We start from the raw sequence: 18,622 nt of genomic DNA, 5'->3' as shown, positions 1-18,622 counted from the left end.
AATCAAAGCTAAAAAAATAACAGAATGTTTATTTCCAGGGTTTTTTTACTTTTGGTTTGTTTGGGTTTGGTTTGATTGAATACTTTGTGTGTGTTTGCAATGAAAAGGGGGGAAATGACATTCGATTTTTTAGGTTTCCCTGCAGTGCACGTGGATGTGGATCACCTCCCACTTACTTTAACTCAACCATGTGTTTTGGTGATCATTTTCCCTGAAGAAAAGTGTTTGCACTGTTATTTTTGGTTTGAGAAGTATGGCTTTCTCCAGCATAGGGCACTGAAGCTGATGAATTAGACCCTAGATTTATCAGCTGGGTTTTGAGAGCCTGTGGAACACTCCCCTCCCATCTGCCTTGCAAGCACATACTCTTGGGAGAGTGCTGGCTGCCATTTACATCTGGCACATGGAAGAGTAAGTACATATCTCCCTGCCCTGCCTGCTCACAAGGCATGGAGGAGCAGAACAGAAGCAGCATATTAAGGCTCCTTTTAGTGAAATATTTTCCTAAGTGGGCCTAGGAGTGTTTGCAGAAAGTACAAGGCTTAAAAATGCACACAAACAAAAGCAGAGCCCTAGCAAGGGGTGCTGTGTGTTTCATGGAGCAGAGGAGCTGACCTATATTTTACTGGAGCAGAAACAACAGCAGTCCTAGAGGCAGGATTGGTGCTCTGGTGCTCCAGCTGCATTTCATCACAGCGTCTTTTAGAGCTGTTCATGGCAAAGCTCTGGGGAGGGACATGGAGAAAACTGCCACAATGTGAGTGAGGAGGATACCTCCTGGACTGTGATCAGCTTCTGCAACAAGACACAAGATGTAGTGAAAAGAGAGATCTGTGCAGTAGGTTGGAGTGAAGTCTAATATGTTTACTAACAGAACATTTTGAACCATCAAGTTCCTGTGTTAGTTGAGATGTTTCCAGAGATGCAAAGCATGATTTGTCTCTTGATTGCATTCTCTGTTTGCGAGGATAAACGATCTTCTCTTTTAAGACTGGCAGTTTTCTTGCAGCATATGAATTCAAAAGTGAAATAGGAAACAATTTCTAAGTTTGCTACGTATCAAATTCATTAGGATATTCAGATAAGCCCCGGAGATTCTGCTCTGTCTCATGGAAGTTGTTGGGTTGGGTGTTTTCTTCCTCAGATTGATTTCAGTAAAACAATGCCAAAACCACTGCCGTTTGTGTTCTTTCCATGATTCTCTTCATTTATTTTGGGATTCCCAATTTTTGGTCTAAGTCATTTTCTCTTCAAGGAAAATGGAACTGGCTTGAGTACTTGACCTGCTTGACTTCATTTGCACAACTCAAGCTGATTTTGTATCTCCCAGAGGTTTCTTTCCTGTTATCTTTTTTTTCTTCAGTAGTTTCTCACACATTTGAGTCTATAAGGGTACACTTTCCAAGCTATTTTAGTTATATTTTTATTCCTGTTTTTTCATGTTATGTCAGTGTGTTCTATACCCTGATCTATACACCTGTTATTTCTGTTCCTAAAGCAACTTTTTCTTCTGATTTCATGTACTGTTTCAGTCTCACTGTGCTGTTTCTCCTTATTCTTCATCATTTTGCTGAATAGAAATTGTAATGAAAATAGTTAGCAGTGCTAAATACAATATGTTTCAGCACTGAAGTGACATCTTGTGTTTAGTACTGATATAATGTTGGTGAAAGAGGTATCACGGACACCACCCTCACCCCAATCCCACAGAAGAAAAGCAAAACAGTGGAGAGGTTTCCATCTAGGCCACTCCTTTTCTCTCCTGTCCTTTTTTTTTTCTTTCCTCTGTCACCCCTAAGTTAGTCTTTCTATTTGATCTTTGTGCCTCCTCCCCACTTCATGATTATTTATTTAATTGCTTCTTCATTCCTTTTCTTTTCAATGTTCACATTATTATTGCTCCCTTGTGTCCTATTAAACAAAAGAAACCAGCAAGCCTCTCTTAGGCAGGAGGCAGGATGGATGCTAAAGCACGGCTTTCCTTTGTCTAACTCTAGTTTGCTTTTCAGATTTTACAGAGTAACATGCAATAGTGGATAGCATTGAGTTTCTCTTCTGTAGTGTAGGGTGAAAGGGTGGGATGTGAGTCAGTTTTTCTGGTAGTGAATTGAAATTGGACTGAACCAAAATGTGAGGATGTTCTGTTGTCACAAATACTCATACACTATGAAATCTGAATACTAATATCCTGAACACTTTGTCTTAAAAAAAAAAAATCATATTTTATTCTGCTGCTTTGCTGAAGTCTCTTTGACATGAAAAGGTGAGTCTGCCCTGTCATGCAAAGCCTTAGACTCTCTCCACGATCAGCAGATTTGACTGGAGCTCTGAGGTCTGACAAAAATAATTTCTCTGTTGGGTAGGAGCTACTGCTGTCACATTTTTTTCCAGCATCACGCAGCTCCATGGAAATTGATACATAATTGCCCTAGAAGTAGAAGACTTGAAGGATCTTGTTACCAATTCCTTCAGCTTGCCAGACCACATGCTCAGTCTCTATTGATTTTTAATAAGAATGTTCAGTACTGTCTGGTTTCTGTTCAATATAAGGATTCAAAGTTCTACTGTGTGACTGTCCATAATGGCTCCTTTGAAGTCATTAGGATCTGTCAGGCAGTTAATTCAAATTTAATGACCTCAGAATGGGTATGTATTGACAAGAATAAGCAAAAATGATATATTACTGCTATCAAAGGAATGATTTCTGTCTTATTATCATACTGAAAAGTAATCTATTGTGCTACCTTTCTTTACTCGTCTGTTAATTGTTGTATTTTAAACATCATTAAAGCTACAGGAAATTTTTTTTAATGAGCACTATTTTGAAATTACATTAATGTTCAAGTCTTAATCTGGGGACTTCAAAGCTGAAAAAATCCATTCTCTGAAATGTGCTTCATTTGTCAGCAGCTCCAAAGGAGGCAGTTCTCCCAGCAGCTCCTCCTGCTGAGGTGCCTTCAGAGTGGAGTGGAATTCATGGCACTGTGTTTTCATTTGTACCTCACCTAAAGTGGGAATGAGCTGTGTTCTGGTAGCACAGTCACTTTTTGGAAACTCTGACATAACATTAAAATGACCATTTATAGATAGGTGGAGGTTTTTTTATCATTGTGCTGAATTGTGTGGCTCGCAACAGAGGGAACCAACAGGGTTCGGTGTCATCAGTTCCCTCCTTCCTTGAGTAAACACTGAAGCCAAGTAGGAGGTTTAAATGTTAACACACGTGGGTTTATTTTTGATCATTTCAGAGTTCTATCCCAGGTTTTTGGGTGAATTTAGGTAGAGTAGCATTTCTTCTCTGGATTAAATACTGTGAACTTACAAACTTGCTGAATCTCTTGGTGATTTTTAAGTGGCAGATACTTTGAGTGGAAGATATGAGAAGAAACACACTGAAAACTACGATTTAATAGTATACATGGAATTGCACACAATCCATATGGTAGACAAGACTGACTAATATGGGGGATCCACTCCTTCTGCTTTTTTTACAGCAGTGGCTTACGAGATGATGCTCCTGCTGTTAGTCTTTTTTTTTATTATTTTTTGCTTCTCTAGTGGGTGATTGCTCATTTTATCTGTACAGCTAAAGAGATTGCTTGAGCTTGAGGTTGGGTAGGATGTCAAAGACACAAAGCAGGCGATGTCTGCAGCACAGTCTGGACTGGGACTTAGCTGCTTTTGAGCTTTATGGGGGAGTTGGGAGGCCTCTGTCTATAAAAGCAGCAGAGCTTGCAAGCTGCTTCATGCCAGGAATGCACTTTTTTGACGGTGAACGTAGTGGTGGAAAATACTCATTGCAGCAACTGACTACAGTGCTGATTTGTCGTGGCCAAAAGGGATATGTACAGAAGTCTAGTGATAACATTTCAAATCCTAAAAATCTGCTTTCATGAGCAGTGATATTGCAAGGAAGTCTTCCACATAATAAGAATGGAGTCTTTTATTTGAAGAAATAAAATTCCCAAGTTACTAAAATTCACTAATCCAATCACGCTAGGATAACCTGTTGCTCTGTCACAAGGGCTCTTTGTATTTGACGGCCTTACTGCTTCCCAAATTAGCAGTAAAGGGGACTTTACCTCTCAAGTCTTCACTTGGATGTGTCCCTCTCCCACCATCTCCAGCATGAATTGCCTGTATCTGCTGGGGTTTATTTTCTCTGGCATGAAAACTCAGCTGAATTGGTAAAGTTGAGGCCATTTCAAATAGTGTAGATGAAATTTTAAGTGAAACATGTTTTTGCAGTTCTTTGTTCCTTGTGAATGCTTGACCGGTATCATTCAGTGCCTAGGAGATATAATGGGATGAGTTCTCATATCACATATTTAAATTGTTAATTTTGACTACTGCCTTTCGTAGATGCAAGGGACTAATTTCTGTTTCCACAGTTTCTTATTTATATAAATTTGCACTTTTATTTCACCTTTGAACCACACATGAAGCCAGTATTGGACTGGGCCTTTTTAATAAGCAGGTGGGTAAAGTTTAGGATTCAAGAAGGAAATTATGCAAACAGTTTCATATACAAGAGTTAGACTACTGATAATTTCAAACACTAAGAATTTTATTAGTATGAGGTATTATTGTGGACACTTTGCTGTAACTGGTTTTGTTGGGTCTGACCACAGAATTTTTTGGTTTGGTTCTTTTTACTCTGTGGAACTTGATAGCTCTTGTTTACAACCTTGGCAGAAGCCATAGTCAGGAGAATACTTCTGTCTGTATTTTTATTTGATGTGACAGGTGAAGAATTTAATGGGTTTTTTTCCCCTCATAAATATTTAAACTTATGATGGCAAGCTGAGAAAGAATGACCTTGCAGCAGAGTGCTGCAAAGATGCTTGAAGAAAATGTGCTTTGAGGACCTCCTCCCAAGCATGAAGGGAATCAAAGAACTTGGAGGGGGGTTATCTGAGCCATTAATGGATGAGATGTGTGTTGATATGAGCAAGGCAAAATTGTGTTTGTCAGAGTTGGTGAACAGGAGGTTGCATTCATGGAGATGCAGTGAAAGCATGATTGCCAAGTTCTAGCTGTGCATGAGTAGGAAATGTATCTTTAAGTTCTTACACAGAAGGATTCTCATATGAGAAAATGGAACTTAAATCTAATTTAGATGGCAGATATCAACTTTAACTAAGGGAATAGATGAGGAATAATAGGAGTATGGTATGTTTTGCTGGGTGTTTTTTTTTTTCCTTCAAGGAGTCTCTGTGAGGGATTTTACTAAGCTGTCTTTCAAGCTCCCTATTGTTTGATGCCATACCAACTGTTTGAATTATAACATAGTGAAGGAAAATAGAATCAGTCTTTGCAAAGTAAAGTTCAAGGCAGAATGTAACTTTTAAACATGTGATTCCTCTATCTCAAAACACTTAGTTTTAATTATTTTCAGGCACAGGTTGCTACATTGACCTGTAATTATTCTTTGAATACTAATGCAAATTATGAAATATTGCAGAAAACATATGCTGTCTTTTATGAGAAGTAGTTTAGCCTTAGTGGGTAATTAAAACAATGAGATAACCTGAATGTTACTAAAGGAGAGGGCATCCCTCTGGAACACTGCATCCTGTTTCATGTGTTAACTCTCTTCATGTTACCTGTGCCTGAAATCTCTTTCAATTACACTAGTAGACAGCTTTAAATTACGTGCTTTCTGATTCACTTCAGAAACATTCATTTAATCTAACAAACTTTTGGAAGCTAAAAAGTGGCTTGAAATTGAAGGTGGAGAAGTCCAGGTCCCAAAACTGGTGACTCTTTTTCCTGCTTCAGATGTGATCCCTGAACATAGAACCACTCCTGCTACAGGGGGCTTTTTTTCATAACTCAGCAGTAACACACATGGATTTTTTCAGAAAGAATGTATTTGTTTTTATGTAGTCTGTTAATCCGTATTTTGTCTTCTCGGAGTCCCCACCATTGTAGTCAGAATTGATCAGTTTTTATGAAGGACACTTTTCTTTCAAATACTTTTTGGATGTCTTAAAGGTAATTGTCAAAACATGAAGATAAAGCAAATGTGTGAGATAAATAGAACCCAGCTGAATGGTAACGTGATCAGGCTGAGTGATAAATATGTAGTTGAAACGGATGAGCCTTAATATCAATGAATAACCTAATGGGAGTTTGTGTCATTGAGCATCTTTGCTGAAAGTTAAAAAGCGGGCAGCTGGAGTTGAGTGGCCTGATGAAGGACAGGAGAACCAGGTTCTGATTGTGATTAGCGCAGTTCATTGTTCTGCAGGCAGCTTCCAGGCAGGGACGTGCTGCTGAGTTACAAGCAAAAGATGTGGCTCCCAGAACTCTTGCCAGTCCAGGGGTGATGCCAACACTTGGAGCACAGCAGTGCTGTCTGTTTGCCCCCCAAAACCCTAAAAAAACAGCAGCAGCAACCTGCTACTTACAGGTAAAATACTAAAACTGGGGACATATCTATTTTCATCTCACAAGGTCTTGCAAGGAACTCTGTCCTCCCCTTTATTCCTTAGTTTTAGACAGGTCTCAGAGAGTGGTCTTGGTGAAAGCATGTGTGAAGAGAAGGTAATAAAAGTGAAAAAGAATGGCCTATTGCCTGCTGGTCCTCTAGGTTACAGTGCAAAGAGTGAGAATGGTTGTCTCTATAATGCAGTAGATTATATGTGCTATGTAAGGACACAGTGTTCTGTGCCCAGTATGGATAGAAAGAATAACAGTTCAGCACACACTTTTCTCCAAGCAATTAAATTATATTAAATGTAACAACTCCTTATGTAAAAACACATCCTTTTCCCTTCGTTTAAAATAATACTGGTTTGCTACAGTCTTAGATAAACCTTTCCCAGCCTTGTATCATTCAGCCGGTAATTTCTCTGGTTTGTAATAAAAAGGTGATTGTTATTTTCCTTCCCTGTTGTTTAGATTCTGTTGACTGGCTTTGCCGCACTACTCTAAGTGGAGTAGCTTGTTCACAGAAACAGGGGCATCCCACCTTGTAATCACAGCTCATTTCATGAGGCAGCAGCAGCAATAATAGAAACCCTCCTTGCTGAAGATATTCCTTTGCACTTGTGATTGTCATAAGTGCTGTAATTAGTTGTGATCTTAGTCAACAACTGAAAGCTTTGATCTTAATCCTTCATTAATGATGCAGTTACGTATGTGGAATTCAGAGGCAGTGAATGCATCCAGTGAATACCATATTGTAGTTGGGTAATGCTCTCATTTCAAATGGTTCTTATATGCAACAACCAGTATCATACAGCAGAGGGTCATCTACTGATCCTTTCACTTACATGAGATTGGTGAATGGCTGCTTTTTCTTTCACTGGCAATGCTGATATGGATTATTTATTTTTATGCGGAATAGTAAAACAGGATCCGGGGGGCATAATCTTGCAGTTTTTTGCCTTTTGTTTTTCTTGATCTTCTGTTAATGTGAGAATTATTTTTAAATAGCAAAATGTGTAGTGCACGGTTTGGCTGTATTATTGAACCTCTGTTGTATCTCCAGGAAGGTTAGGATTTTACAGTCTAATAAATATTTAAAAAAAAAATCTGTTTGCGAATTGACAGATAAAATGGGTGCAAATGTGAAGAAAATGTCAGCTGATATTGCATTTCTTTCACATCTGTCAACACACACTTTTTGATCAGTCTTCATGCAAGTAGAATGAGTTACCTTATAAAACAAGGCAATGCATCCTTCTAAGAGTAGGTGGGGTCATGAAATGAGGTCAGGCTGCAGATTTTTAAGGAATCCTTACATTTAACTGATTTCTGACCAAATGTTCCCAATTTACTGTTAGAAAACATGCTGTACGTCTCCATAAACAAAGCTCCCAAATGTATTGGATTGCAAAGGATAGGTTTTGTGCCAGCAGCCCTGAAGAAATTTTGAAATATTTCTGCTTTATGCAGAAGGGAAACTCAGGGTTTTTGTAACTCTGTCTTTTTTTCCTGGGTGCCAGCAGCTGGGCATTGTTATGATGAAACCCCATTTCTTCCTGGCATCAGTTTCCAGCCATCAGGCCTCAGTTGTTTCTTTCCAATCAAGCTGTTGTCAGGAATCTTTTCTCAGGAGAGATTTTCTAAATCAGATTAGTAATACACTCCCTGATGGGTGACTCGATTGAGCTTCTTACCAGAAGACAGGTCTCCCAAGCTCCCATGAGTTCTCATGCCTGTTTCCCAGACCCCCCTTTTTTTTGGGGAGCATGCAGTGGAGAGGCCCCATATGACCTTACACCAGCCTTTTGCTGAAGGTCAGGGGTAGTAGCGCTCCCCTCCTGTGCAGTGCTACTCTTCATCAGCATTAGCTTGGGAGAGTGTATTACAGCCAGGTATTGATGTCCTGCCCTCATCCTTTCCCTGCTGCTGGACACAGCCTGGCTGTCTTGGGAATCCAAGCCTGTGGCGTTTAATGCCCAGTCACTGTTTGGTTTCGCGCAGCTTTTGGAGGGGTCTCGGTGCTCTGACATCCCTGGCACCAGGCACTGAAGTCAGATTTTCCAGTTCCCAGCACCTGCTGCTCTCACCTGTGCAGAAACACGGCAACAAGCATTTTGGTGGAAAGTAAGGATAGTGTCCAAAAATCTGTCCTGTCGGGGCTGCCTGTGTGAGACAGGAGCTTTTGAAAATCAAACCTTGAATGCAGAGGTGGCTTAACTGAGCTCTAGTGCAAATGCTGGTGACCTTTTTTCCTGTTTAATAAATTAAAGGTTAAATCTGCATAATTTATTGGACAGTTATTTAGATTGTCACTTCTTTCCACTCACATTTGTACAACTTGAATTCAGTTAGAAAAAATAAATCCATAAAACATGGAGAAGGATGGTGAATGTGCTACAGCTCTCCCCCATTTCATCCTCCCATGCCGAACCCCTCTGTATGCCACAGAAGCAGAGAGAGGATGATGAGGGAGAGGGGAATCTCTTCAGAATCTGATTGAACCAGGGAACTCACTGCCACACCATAGTGTGAATGTTAAATCTCATGCAAGTTTTTTGAGGAAAAAATAAAATTAGAGCCATGGAAGAAAAATCCAGCAAGGTGAGTTAGACATTGCAAAAGAGTATTCCCTGCTCTTGCCAGAGGGTGTTGGATGAGTCCCTGGAAGGCCTTTACTCGGTGGTCTGACACTCTCTTAAATTTCTTCTTGCTTTGAAATAACATTTTCTCTTCATTTTCTAAATGGAATTAAAATGCATAATACTTAACTGCAGCTTCAGGAAAGATGAAGATGAAATTGATTTGGTGCTTGAGAGATTAAAAGGCAAAGACACGTAGAACTGAGCATTACAGAAATGTTTCCACTCAGTGTGAGCTTTGGGTGATTTGTTTTTGGAATTTGCTTACACTGGCTGTAGCCTTTCTGGCAGGCAGCACTGCACCCCAGCACCAACCAGGTTGTCCTTGAAGATGGGTTGTCATCATTAAGAGTTTAAAAAGAAAGAAAATTTTAATGCTTTTATAACAGCATCATAGACTTTAAGTGGTCTGAAGTTGTAAGAGTAACCTCTGAAAATATTGAGTGGCATCCTGTTTTGTTTGTTACAGCACTTCAGTAACAAAGTTTACCATCTTACAAAATGTAAACTTGTAATTAAATATTTATGAAAAAAATCTAATAATGGTGGGAGGAGTGATGCTTTGCACTGTTTTAGATCTCTGAATTAGATTTTTTTTATTTGCTTGTAGGTTATTATTCTTTTGTTTTGAGACAAGCAAGGCCTTTCCTTTGATCCACTGAGTAACTTGGAAAATCCATTGTGCAGTTTATACCAACAACACCCAAAACCATTCATGCCTATTGCAGAGAACATACAGAGATACTTCTAACTGATGATTTTAATTTTTTTTTAATAATTTAACATACATGTGCTTATATTTGAACTCATTTTGGGGGAAGTGGTCATAAATAAATATCGGTTGCTATTACTCATTCTGATCTTCAGATTCAAGTTTGCTTTTGTTGAAGACATTGAGAAACATTTGGGATGTGGGAGTATCCTGATTTTTCCCTGCCTGTATTAGTCTGTCTACTAAAATGAATTACCTCTGTAAGTGAAGTTCACTGTAGTACATGTAGTCAAACTCATTTTAAAAAAAAATCCTGCACAACTATGTGTTCATTCTGTGTTTCTTTGGCAAAATTTTTAAACTAACTTTGCGGTAGTTGAACTAAATGTGACCAGGGAGATGAAATTAATTATATAATAAAATATTTAGGCACAATATAGTTGAAATAGTTGATCATCATTGGAGAGTTTTTTAATTGCTGTTATGGCCTAGCACAGAAATTACTCTAATTAGTGCAGGGGTTGTTGGATGTCAGTGTATAATGAGGGAACTGTTGCTCACTTTGCTTGAATTGTCCCAAATGCAAATCTTTCCACTACCAGTGTCACAGGTATCACCCAGTTACCCGACAGGAATGGTTGGCAGTTAGTGCAAGCTGGCTGGTTATTTCCAGCATCCGTGAGGGGTTTTCTTAACCAAAGTTGTTAGAAATTAAGTAAATATCTGTGAGGCCAAACTGTCGCTAACGAAGGATTTGAGATACTTCATTAGCTACTGTGCAGTCCATAAGTGCTTTAAAATGTATTTGCATTCACACTTAGGAGTTACAATTTACCTTTTAAAAATATACTGATGTACAAAGCATGTAACTTCGCAAAGGGCTTTCTGGCTGGTGGACTTTAGTCATTGCTAGGCTTTTTTCCTTACTTGGAATTTTTCCTTTGAGAGCAGTTTCTAACCTGTCAAAGAACATTGCTTTGTTCACTCTGAAGAGTTTCTCCTGGTTTATAAAATGGGGCAGGAGGGGAAATCCTGGTATATTTATATATATTTGCTGTAACATGCTCACCTAAACCACATTTTTATATCTTCCTCTGACGCTAAATGAATGACTTCCAATGGAAACTAGAGCAGATGCTTCTTGCTTGGTCCAATTAAATTTTCCCTGTACCTAAGTAGAAATTCTGCTTTTCTTCCCCCTCCCCTTCCTCTCCCCAGTCCCTACCACAGCTGCTAGCACTCCTGATGCTGTTGACAAATACTTGGAGACACCTGGAGATGAGAATGAACATGCCCATTTCCAGAAAGCCAAGGAGAGACTTGAAGCTAAGCATCGTGAAAGGATGTCTCAGGTAAGGGGAGATCTCTTTATTCCTAAATGGGGGAGTTTGTCTGTCAAGTCATAAGATGCTTGTGATCCTTCATCTTTGTCTTTCACAAGGCTTCATCCAGGTACTCTACCCATTTGCAATGCTGTAAACATGCCATTTTCTGCCTTTCTGACTCTACCTAAGAATTCAGCTACCTGACACACATTTGTGGTTGGGTCACCACCAATCATAAGTCGCTACAGTTCCTTGTGCTCATTAAAAGGGAAAAAAAAATCTGTTAAAAAGTGTTCTCATCTTTGTGGAAGAGTGTTTGTTTTGTGAGATTATTCTTGCTTTTAAGTAAAGAACTTGGCCACTATATTAGTTGTCCTTCCCTTGTGGCAGCTGAAGGATGTGGCTTGTGATGAGCTTTGTTCTCTGTGTGTGTAGAAACAGGGCTGTGCCCTGGGGTAGTGTAGAATCACATATGTTCATCCAATGGTCTTGAGCCTCAGGTTACATGAAATGCATCTGAAGCCAAAGAAAACAGGAAAAATTGATGCTTTTGAACTGAAAATCCAAACTGAATCAACCCTTTTCTTTCCTTTTAACCAAACAGATTTCTGTAGCCTGAAACTGTACACTGTTTTTAATCCTGTTGGACACCGTAAGAGATAAGTTATCCACTCTCTCAAAAATAGGGCTTATAATAGCAATGCCAATAAAAAGTGGTCACAGTTCTGCTCTAATAGCAACAAAGAAAAGAGATTTAAAGGAAGACCTGTGGTGCATATTTTTTAGGATGGAACAACCAGAAAAATTTAATGTAGTGTGATTCAGATGCACTGCATATATCCATGTAGCCAATTTACTGTAATTTTTCATTGTAAATTTGTTCCCATGATGCATTTGCAGTGTTTTTCTCTGTTACTGATACATTAACCTTTAGCTCTGTGGTGTTATTCTAAAAATGAAAATTTGTATTAATTAAAATGAAATTAAGCTCTTAGTATAAGTCCCTGCCTACTGGCACTGTAGCTGTGCCTGGCACTTTTCTAGTAAATAGGGCAGGACATCTTACCTGATGCTCTCACCTGATCTGTGCAAAACACATACTGAGAATATGACAGTTAATGGATAGGAAGGTAAGTGCTCCTCATCTTCCTGGGAGGTGTTGTAGCACGAATAAGCCATCTCCTCTTTAACTAGAGAAAATAGTGCCAATTTAATGAGCAGGGAATCTGGAGGATTAAAAGAGGCACACAGCCTGCCTGGCAGAGGAGAGAAATCTTGCCCTGGCTGGGCATGTGGAGGATTGGTGTGTAATGCAGTCACCACCCCATTATTCCTTCCTCTTGAAATATCATTTCTGTAAAAGACACTGTAGGGGTGGGTGTCCTGAAAGCAAAGGACAGTCAGTGCAAAAGGCATAGCCTTCAGATCCCCACCGTGGTTGCAGGTTTGCCTCCAAAATCCCAATATATAAAGCTGAGTAATTAAGGGCAGTGTCTGGGTGAACTGTGTATTTCCTGTTTTCTACAAAACTGTGTGGAAAAACGCTGCTCAAATGCACAGGCACCCGGAAAACATCACAGAGACCATGCGGCATCGTTGCTCGAGGCCAGCAGAATTACCCGTGCAGAGCACTGAGCTGCAGCACCAGGAGACTCGAGGGTAAATGCGCTGCACATTTCTTGTGTGCATTTGGGCACCCTCACATCTGAAGGCTGTGGTTCAAGGGTTTGGCTGGAGCTCACCCCGGTGCCCTCGTTAGCACGGGCCCAGCCATCCTTCCTGTCAGCACTAACGAGCAGCGGGTGAGACAGGTCAGCTCCCTGTCTCGCTGCAGTGTCACTCCTCCAAAAACAACTCAAATAACCAGCTCCGGCCAGTTCAGCAAGTGAAATCAGACCTGGGAAACAGCACCACGACAGGTACATTAAAAATATAAAAAATCAATCATTAACTTGCTTAAGCTGGTTATGAAATCACTGAAGGACGTATGTCTTGAAGTGCACAGACCCCCTGCAGAGCTTTGAAGATGAGAGTTAATTTAAGTTTCTAAAAGTTAGTTTTCCCTTCTATGAGTAGCATTTTGTTATAGCATTGAATTCTCCCTGTTAACTTTTCAAATGTTTAAATAATAGCAGATTTTGTAGCTAGCTTACCATTCTGTGTTTTCATATGTGAACATCTGTGTCCAATACCACTGGTTCTCTTTTCTGGCGCTTTATTTTAACATTGCTTTTTACATTTTCTTTGTAATCAGGTATGTTCCTAATATATATTTAACTAGGTATTTAAATATACATTTAGCTAAAAGGTAATCTGAAACTCTTACTTGTTATGTTAAAAACAATGCTGAATACATTAACTCAGCCTTTGATACCAATGTTTCTCTCTCTAAAAAGAAAAGGAAACAAGTACCTAGCTAAGTCTTCCAGCTGCACCAAGATTATTCTTCTTTTTTTTAACTCAATTTTTTTTCAAATCTGAGAAATGGAGGCTTATAAAGCAGCAGAAATACCTGTTTTTCTTCCATTGAAAAGAGAGGAAATGATGACTAGTTTTAGGAAAATGATCAAATCAGTCTTTAATCTCGATAAATGTGATAATCTGAAATAGATTGGTTTGCTCACAAAATACAGATATTTCTTTTATTTAATAAAGCAGTGAGTTTTAAAATAGTATTTGATTTGTTGCACACTTTGCAACAGCCAGTTAAGTAATAAAAAAATCAGATGCATTTTATTTCACATACAAAACGTAATCGTCTAAAGAGTAGGAAAGTTTATCACTAAAAAATTATATTGAAATGAAATATTTTAAAACGTCATCAGGGCAAATGCAAATATTCTGCATGACCTCTTTCTGGGATTTCCCTTTGTTTACCATGTAATTCTGACTACTCTTATTTCTTTTTTTCTTGTATGAAGATGTTCTCCCAAGCAGAGGCCCAGCTTCAGTCAGTGATTGTGTCACCTCATAGTTCACAGCTCGTGAAAGACTCTTTTACTGGGGGAGTCTGTCTCTGTGCTCCTGGTGCACCTCTGGTTCAGACTCTTTTAATCCCTTCTGCTCTCAGGTGCCCGTCCCTTTAGACTGTGGATCATGAATGTTTTTTGCACCACACCTGAAGCAATAAGGCTTCTAAACTTTCCTAGGCAATACTGTAAAGAGAATTACATTAACCTGCAATTTTAAGCTTTTCCTAAGAATTATTAATGCAACCCCCATACCAGGAAAGCTCCATTCCCATGCAAACAGGATAGTCATTCAGTGATCCAGGCGTAACCTTTAAATGCTTGCTATTCCCTGACGTATAACTGGGAGAGGTCATGCTGATTGCAAAGTACTGCGGTTCTTGTTTCATCTTCTGGTACAATTCCCCTTTTCCTCTTTCTCTTTTTAGTTTGTTACTGCACTGCTCCCTTACTTAATTAGTTGCCACTAAATAGTCTGATGAACCAGATACTGAACCTTACTCGAGGGAGCAGTATATTTATACATTTCTCTCCTCAGACATCTTGTGACGTCCTTGTATCTTAAATTTACTCTTCCTCTGGCTGTTTACAGTATTTTTGGAATCATAGCATGTAGAGTCCTTATGATAGGAACTTAATGATACCTTGTGTCCTAGAATAATCTTGCATCTTGGAAGTTTATTTCCAAAGCAAATATCTGAAAATACTGCAGTCCTCAACCAGCCTGAATAGAGCTGGTGTTATGTTCAGGATTTTTTTTGGTTCACTGCATGCCACTTGTTCCAACATCCTGGAGAGGTCTTCAGCTGATTTTTAGTCCCAGGGGTCTATAGAATCATAGAATGGTTTGTATTGGAAGGGACCTTAAAGATAATTTAGTTACAACTCCCCTACCATGGGCAGGCACACCTTCCACTAGACCAGATTGCTCAAGACCCCTTCCAACCTGGCCTTGAACACTTCCAGGGATGAGGTATCCTCAACTACTCTGGGCAACTTGTGCCAGTACCTCACCACCCTCACAGTGAGGAATTTCTTCCTAATATCTAATCTAAGAATACTCTCTGTCAGTTTAGAGCCATTCCTTCTTATCACTACATCACTACTTTTTTGCACTACGTGAAAAAAGTCCCTCTCCTGCCTTCTTGGAGGCCCCCTTTCAGACACTGAAAGCTTGCTGCAAGGTCTCCCTGGAGCCTTCTCTTCTCCAGGCTGAACAACTCCAGCTCTCTCACCCTGGCCTCACAGAGGAGGTGCTCCAGTCCTCTGATCATCTTCATGGTCTCCTCTGGACCCACTCAAGCAGGTCCACGTCCTTTTTAAGTTGGGCCCCAGAGCTGTATGTGGCACTGCAGGTGAAGTAAGGGACAGAATCCCCTCCCTTCTCCCTGCTGCCCATGCTCCTTTTGATGCAGCCGGGGATACATTTGGCTTCCTGGGCTGTGAGTGCACATGGCTGGCTCTTATTTGGTGTTTCATCCACCAGGACTCTGAAGCTCTTCTCTACAGGGCTCCTCTCAGTCCACTCATTGCCCATCCTGTATCAATACTTGGAATTGCCCCAATCCAGGTGCAGCACCCACACTTGGCACTGTTGAACTTGAACTTGAACCAGGCACCCGCCTGCCTCTCAAGCCTGCCCAGGTCCCTCTGGATGTCATCCCTTCCTCTAGAGTATCAACCACATCACTGAGCTTCGTGTCACTTTGCTGAGAGTGCAGTCAATCCTACTGTTCATATCCCCAACAAAGATGTTAAATTATACCAGTTCATGTACTGCCTAGATTCCACTATCTCTATAACTGTGTGTGGGAAGGCTGTTTCCTTCCTTAAAACTGTCAGGCTACTAGGATTACCTCCCTCATTTACAGTCAGGGCTCTTTGGAGAGGTTTAATGATATTATTACCAGAAAAAGGGTCAAGACTTAACGTGGAACAAAAGCCCCTGACAAAGGTAGGTGCCTTATTGGTGTGACTTTTACCTTCTTGGTAAGCCAACCTTCAGGCAATCGCCTCTGCTCATCTGATTGCTGTAACCTAAATGTCTGCCATAAATTCTTCTCTTGCAGATATGCTTCTGTGCTCCCATGTAAAAAATGGGAGTGAATTCTGCCGCTTTCAATGTAATGAGATTTTTGTACTCTTGATAATGAATGACATTTTCCATACTGCCTCTTTCCCTCTTGCTGACCCCTACAGCCCTATTTCAAAAGGAGTCTGCCAGGCACTAAGTCCTGAGTTCTGAAGAAATTTGACTTTGAAATGGCTTGCTGCTTAAATCTCAATCAGAAGTTGTCATTTTCCCTCCTCAAAGCCACCAGTGCTTGAAGAGCCATAAATCTGTGTCTCTTTCATAGATCTGTGCTGTCAACGAGGGAGAATAGGTTTAGAAGTGCACCGAGGCCAAGTTATTGAGGCCAGAATCTCTTATTGATAAATAATTTCAGTGATACTGAGTTGATCTGTTTTTACTATGACTGCTTTGTTGCTGTTTTGAGATATACGCTCCAGGGCTTGGCGTGAAAAGGAGGATGAAAACTTGACAATAAAATCCCATATATTGAGTCAGTGTAGAGTGCAGGTGTCAGTGTGCTGGGCGATCAGTAAGGCCTGCAACTCTGTATAGAACTGAGAAGGATTACATTTCAAGATCTGGGACTTCTAAAAGTCTCCTTTGAGCCCATGTTTGTGGGAGGCTTTTTAAGGTCACAGGCTCAACCAGGTACCCTGGGGCACCACCAGTGCTGTCTTTCAAAGAGCTTGATTAGCAATGTCCAGTGTGTCGGAAAACTGGGAAGACTAAGACAGGAACTAAGTGGTGGAGGCTCAACTTGGAAACATGAGGCACAGCAGGTCTTACTTTTCCTGCCTTTGGTATTGGTCTTGGTAAAATTTCAGTCATGCATTTGAATTTGGAGCTTTTTTTAAAATTCTCTTGGACTATTTCTATTAAATGGTTTGAAAGTGTGTGTTTTTTTGAGAAAGGAAGTAAAGGAAATGCACATTGTGAGTAATTGCTTCTAGGTTTCTTCTGTCATCTTCAGACATTGTTGTAATCCTGCACATAAATAGGTCACCTATTTGTGTGCACTGCATTCAGTGAGAACAATTGTTCCTGTGTAAAATGTGTTACCTGAGGAGGTTGCTGTCTAGGTGTGAAATGAGTAAAGGCCCTAGGTAAGACCACAGGAAGGTTTCAGATGTCATGGACAGCAAGTAACCCATTCCCTGAGTATTGAAATAACTGCTCTTTGTTACAGGGCAAGGTGGCTTCTCACATTGCTCAAAGAAATGGTACTGAAAGTTCTCCTACATTATTTTTCTGTCAGTGTTGTACTTGAGATATATATTCAATTCTTGGAGTGTTGCTAAATCCCCTATTTCTGGACAAGTAGGTGGATTAGCACAAGTTATGTGTAATTTTTGATCTGTCCTACTCAAAAGCCAGCGATGCAGCCCAAATAAACCTAAAAAATTTTGTGGTGACAATTAGAATGAGTTGAAATTCACTCATTTTGTCCAAGGATGTACATAAATGGAAGCAGCTTTCTTTCCGCCTGAGATGAAAAAGGATCAGTGTGTATTTCAGCCGTGGAGACCTTCACTTCCCTTGCTCGAGGGCTGGTTTAACGTCTGTGTTGTTTCACAGTGGAGTTGTGAAGGAGGGCTTGGCACGGTGTTCAGGCACAGAAGTACCATCTTTGTTTAAGTTAATAACAGGATCCTACCTTCGTTAAATGTTGCAACCACTTTTTTTATAGAGATAAAAGGAGGAGAGGAATGTAAAAAGATGACTGTTGGAGCTGCAGTGCTTGGCTGTTGCTAAGCCCTGAGACGAGAGAGGAGAACAGGAAAGTCACACTCCTTGTTTTGTACACTAGGTCATGAGAGAGTGGGAAGAGGCAGAACGCCAAGCAAAGAACTTGCCAAAGGCCGACAAGAAAGCCGTTATCCAGGTAAAGGAAAACTCAACCACAACCTTGCCAGCTGGGGCCCCAGTTAAAATGCAAGGGGTGCTGGGTGTGATGTAATTTTAAAACCTACTTCCATGGAGATTCAATGTTATTCTCTGCTCTTGTTGCTAGTTTTGTTTCCAGCTGTTAGTGGCTGCTGAGCGTCTCTATACTTTGCAGCCAGTCCCTGGAACAGCAGTGCGGGACTCGTGACTGCACAGAGGGGTAGAATTTCACTTGAGTTTAGATATGCCTTCAGTGAGAACTGAAAACTTGGTTCCTACGGGCTCCTATCAAAATTTAGGCCATGATAAACTAATATAAACTGCAGGACCTAAGCTCAAAGCAGAGATGGAAAATGTGATTTAAGGAAAGGATCACCATCAGTTTTATCTGAAAGAAACCCTCAGCCAAAAATTATTTTATCCAAAATTATACTATAATTCAAAAATTCTGACAAGCCAGACACTTCTTGAATCCCACTGTCAGATATTATTCAGTACTGCTGGAATGGTTTCAGAGCACAGCTATAAAAAGGAAACATTCAGAACCAGATTGGTTTGCACATTAGATCCCACAGCTTTGCTCT

The 18,622-nt window shown here is 40.2% G+C and overlaps 1 protein-coding gene across 5 annotated transcripts in view; it reads left to right on the top strand.

Annotated features, from left to right (window-relative positions):
- The window catches only part of APP (amyloid beta precursor protein), a 205,882-nt gene that overhangs the window by 128,651 nt on the left and 58,609 nt on the right, over positions 1-18,622 (top strand). For all 5 annotated transcript variants that reach the window (XM_027680895.1, XM_027680894.1, XM_027680892.1 and 2 more), the window contains 2 exons: positions 11,005-11,138; positions 17,962-18,036. In XM_027680895.1, the coding sequence (XP_027536696.1) occupies positions 11,005-11,138; positions 17,962-18,036 (209 nt within the window). The remainder of the gene's footprint in view (positions 1-11,004; positions 11,139-17,961; positions 18,037-18,622) is intronic.

This window comes from Neopelma chrysocephalum, unplaced genomic scaffold, assembly GCF_003984885.1.
Source record: "Neopelma chrysocephalum unplaced genomic scaffold, ASM398488v2 Primary Assembly neopelma1_60, whole genome shotgun sequence".
NCBI lineage: Eukaryota > Metazoa > Chordata > Aves > Passeriformes > Pipridae > Neopelma > Neopelma chrysocephalum.
Note: the sequence above shows the minus strand (reverse complement) of the source record. Positions and strands in the feature narration are given on the sequence as shown.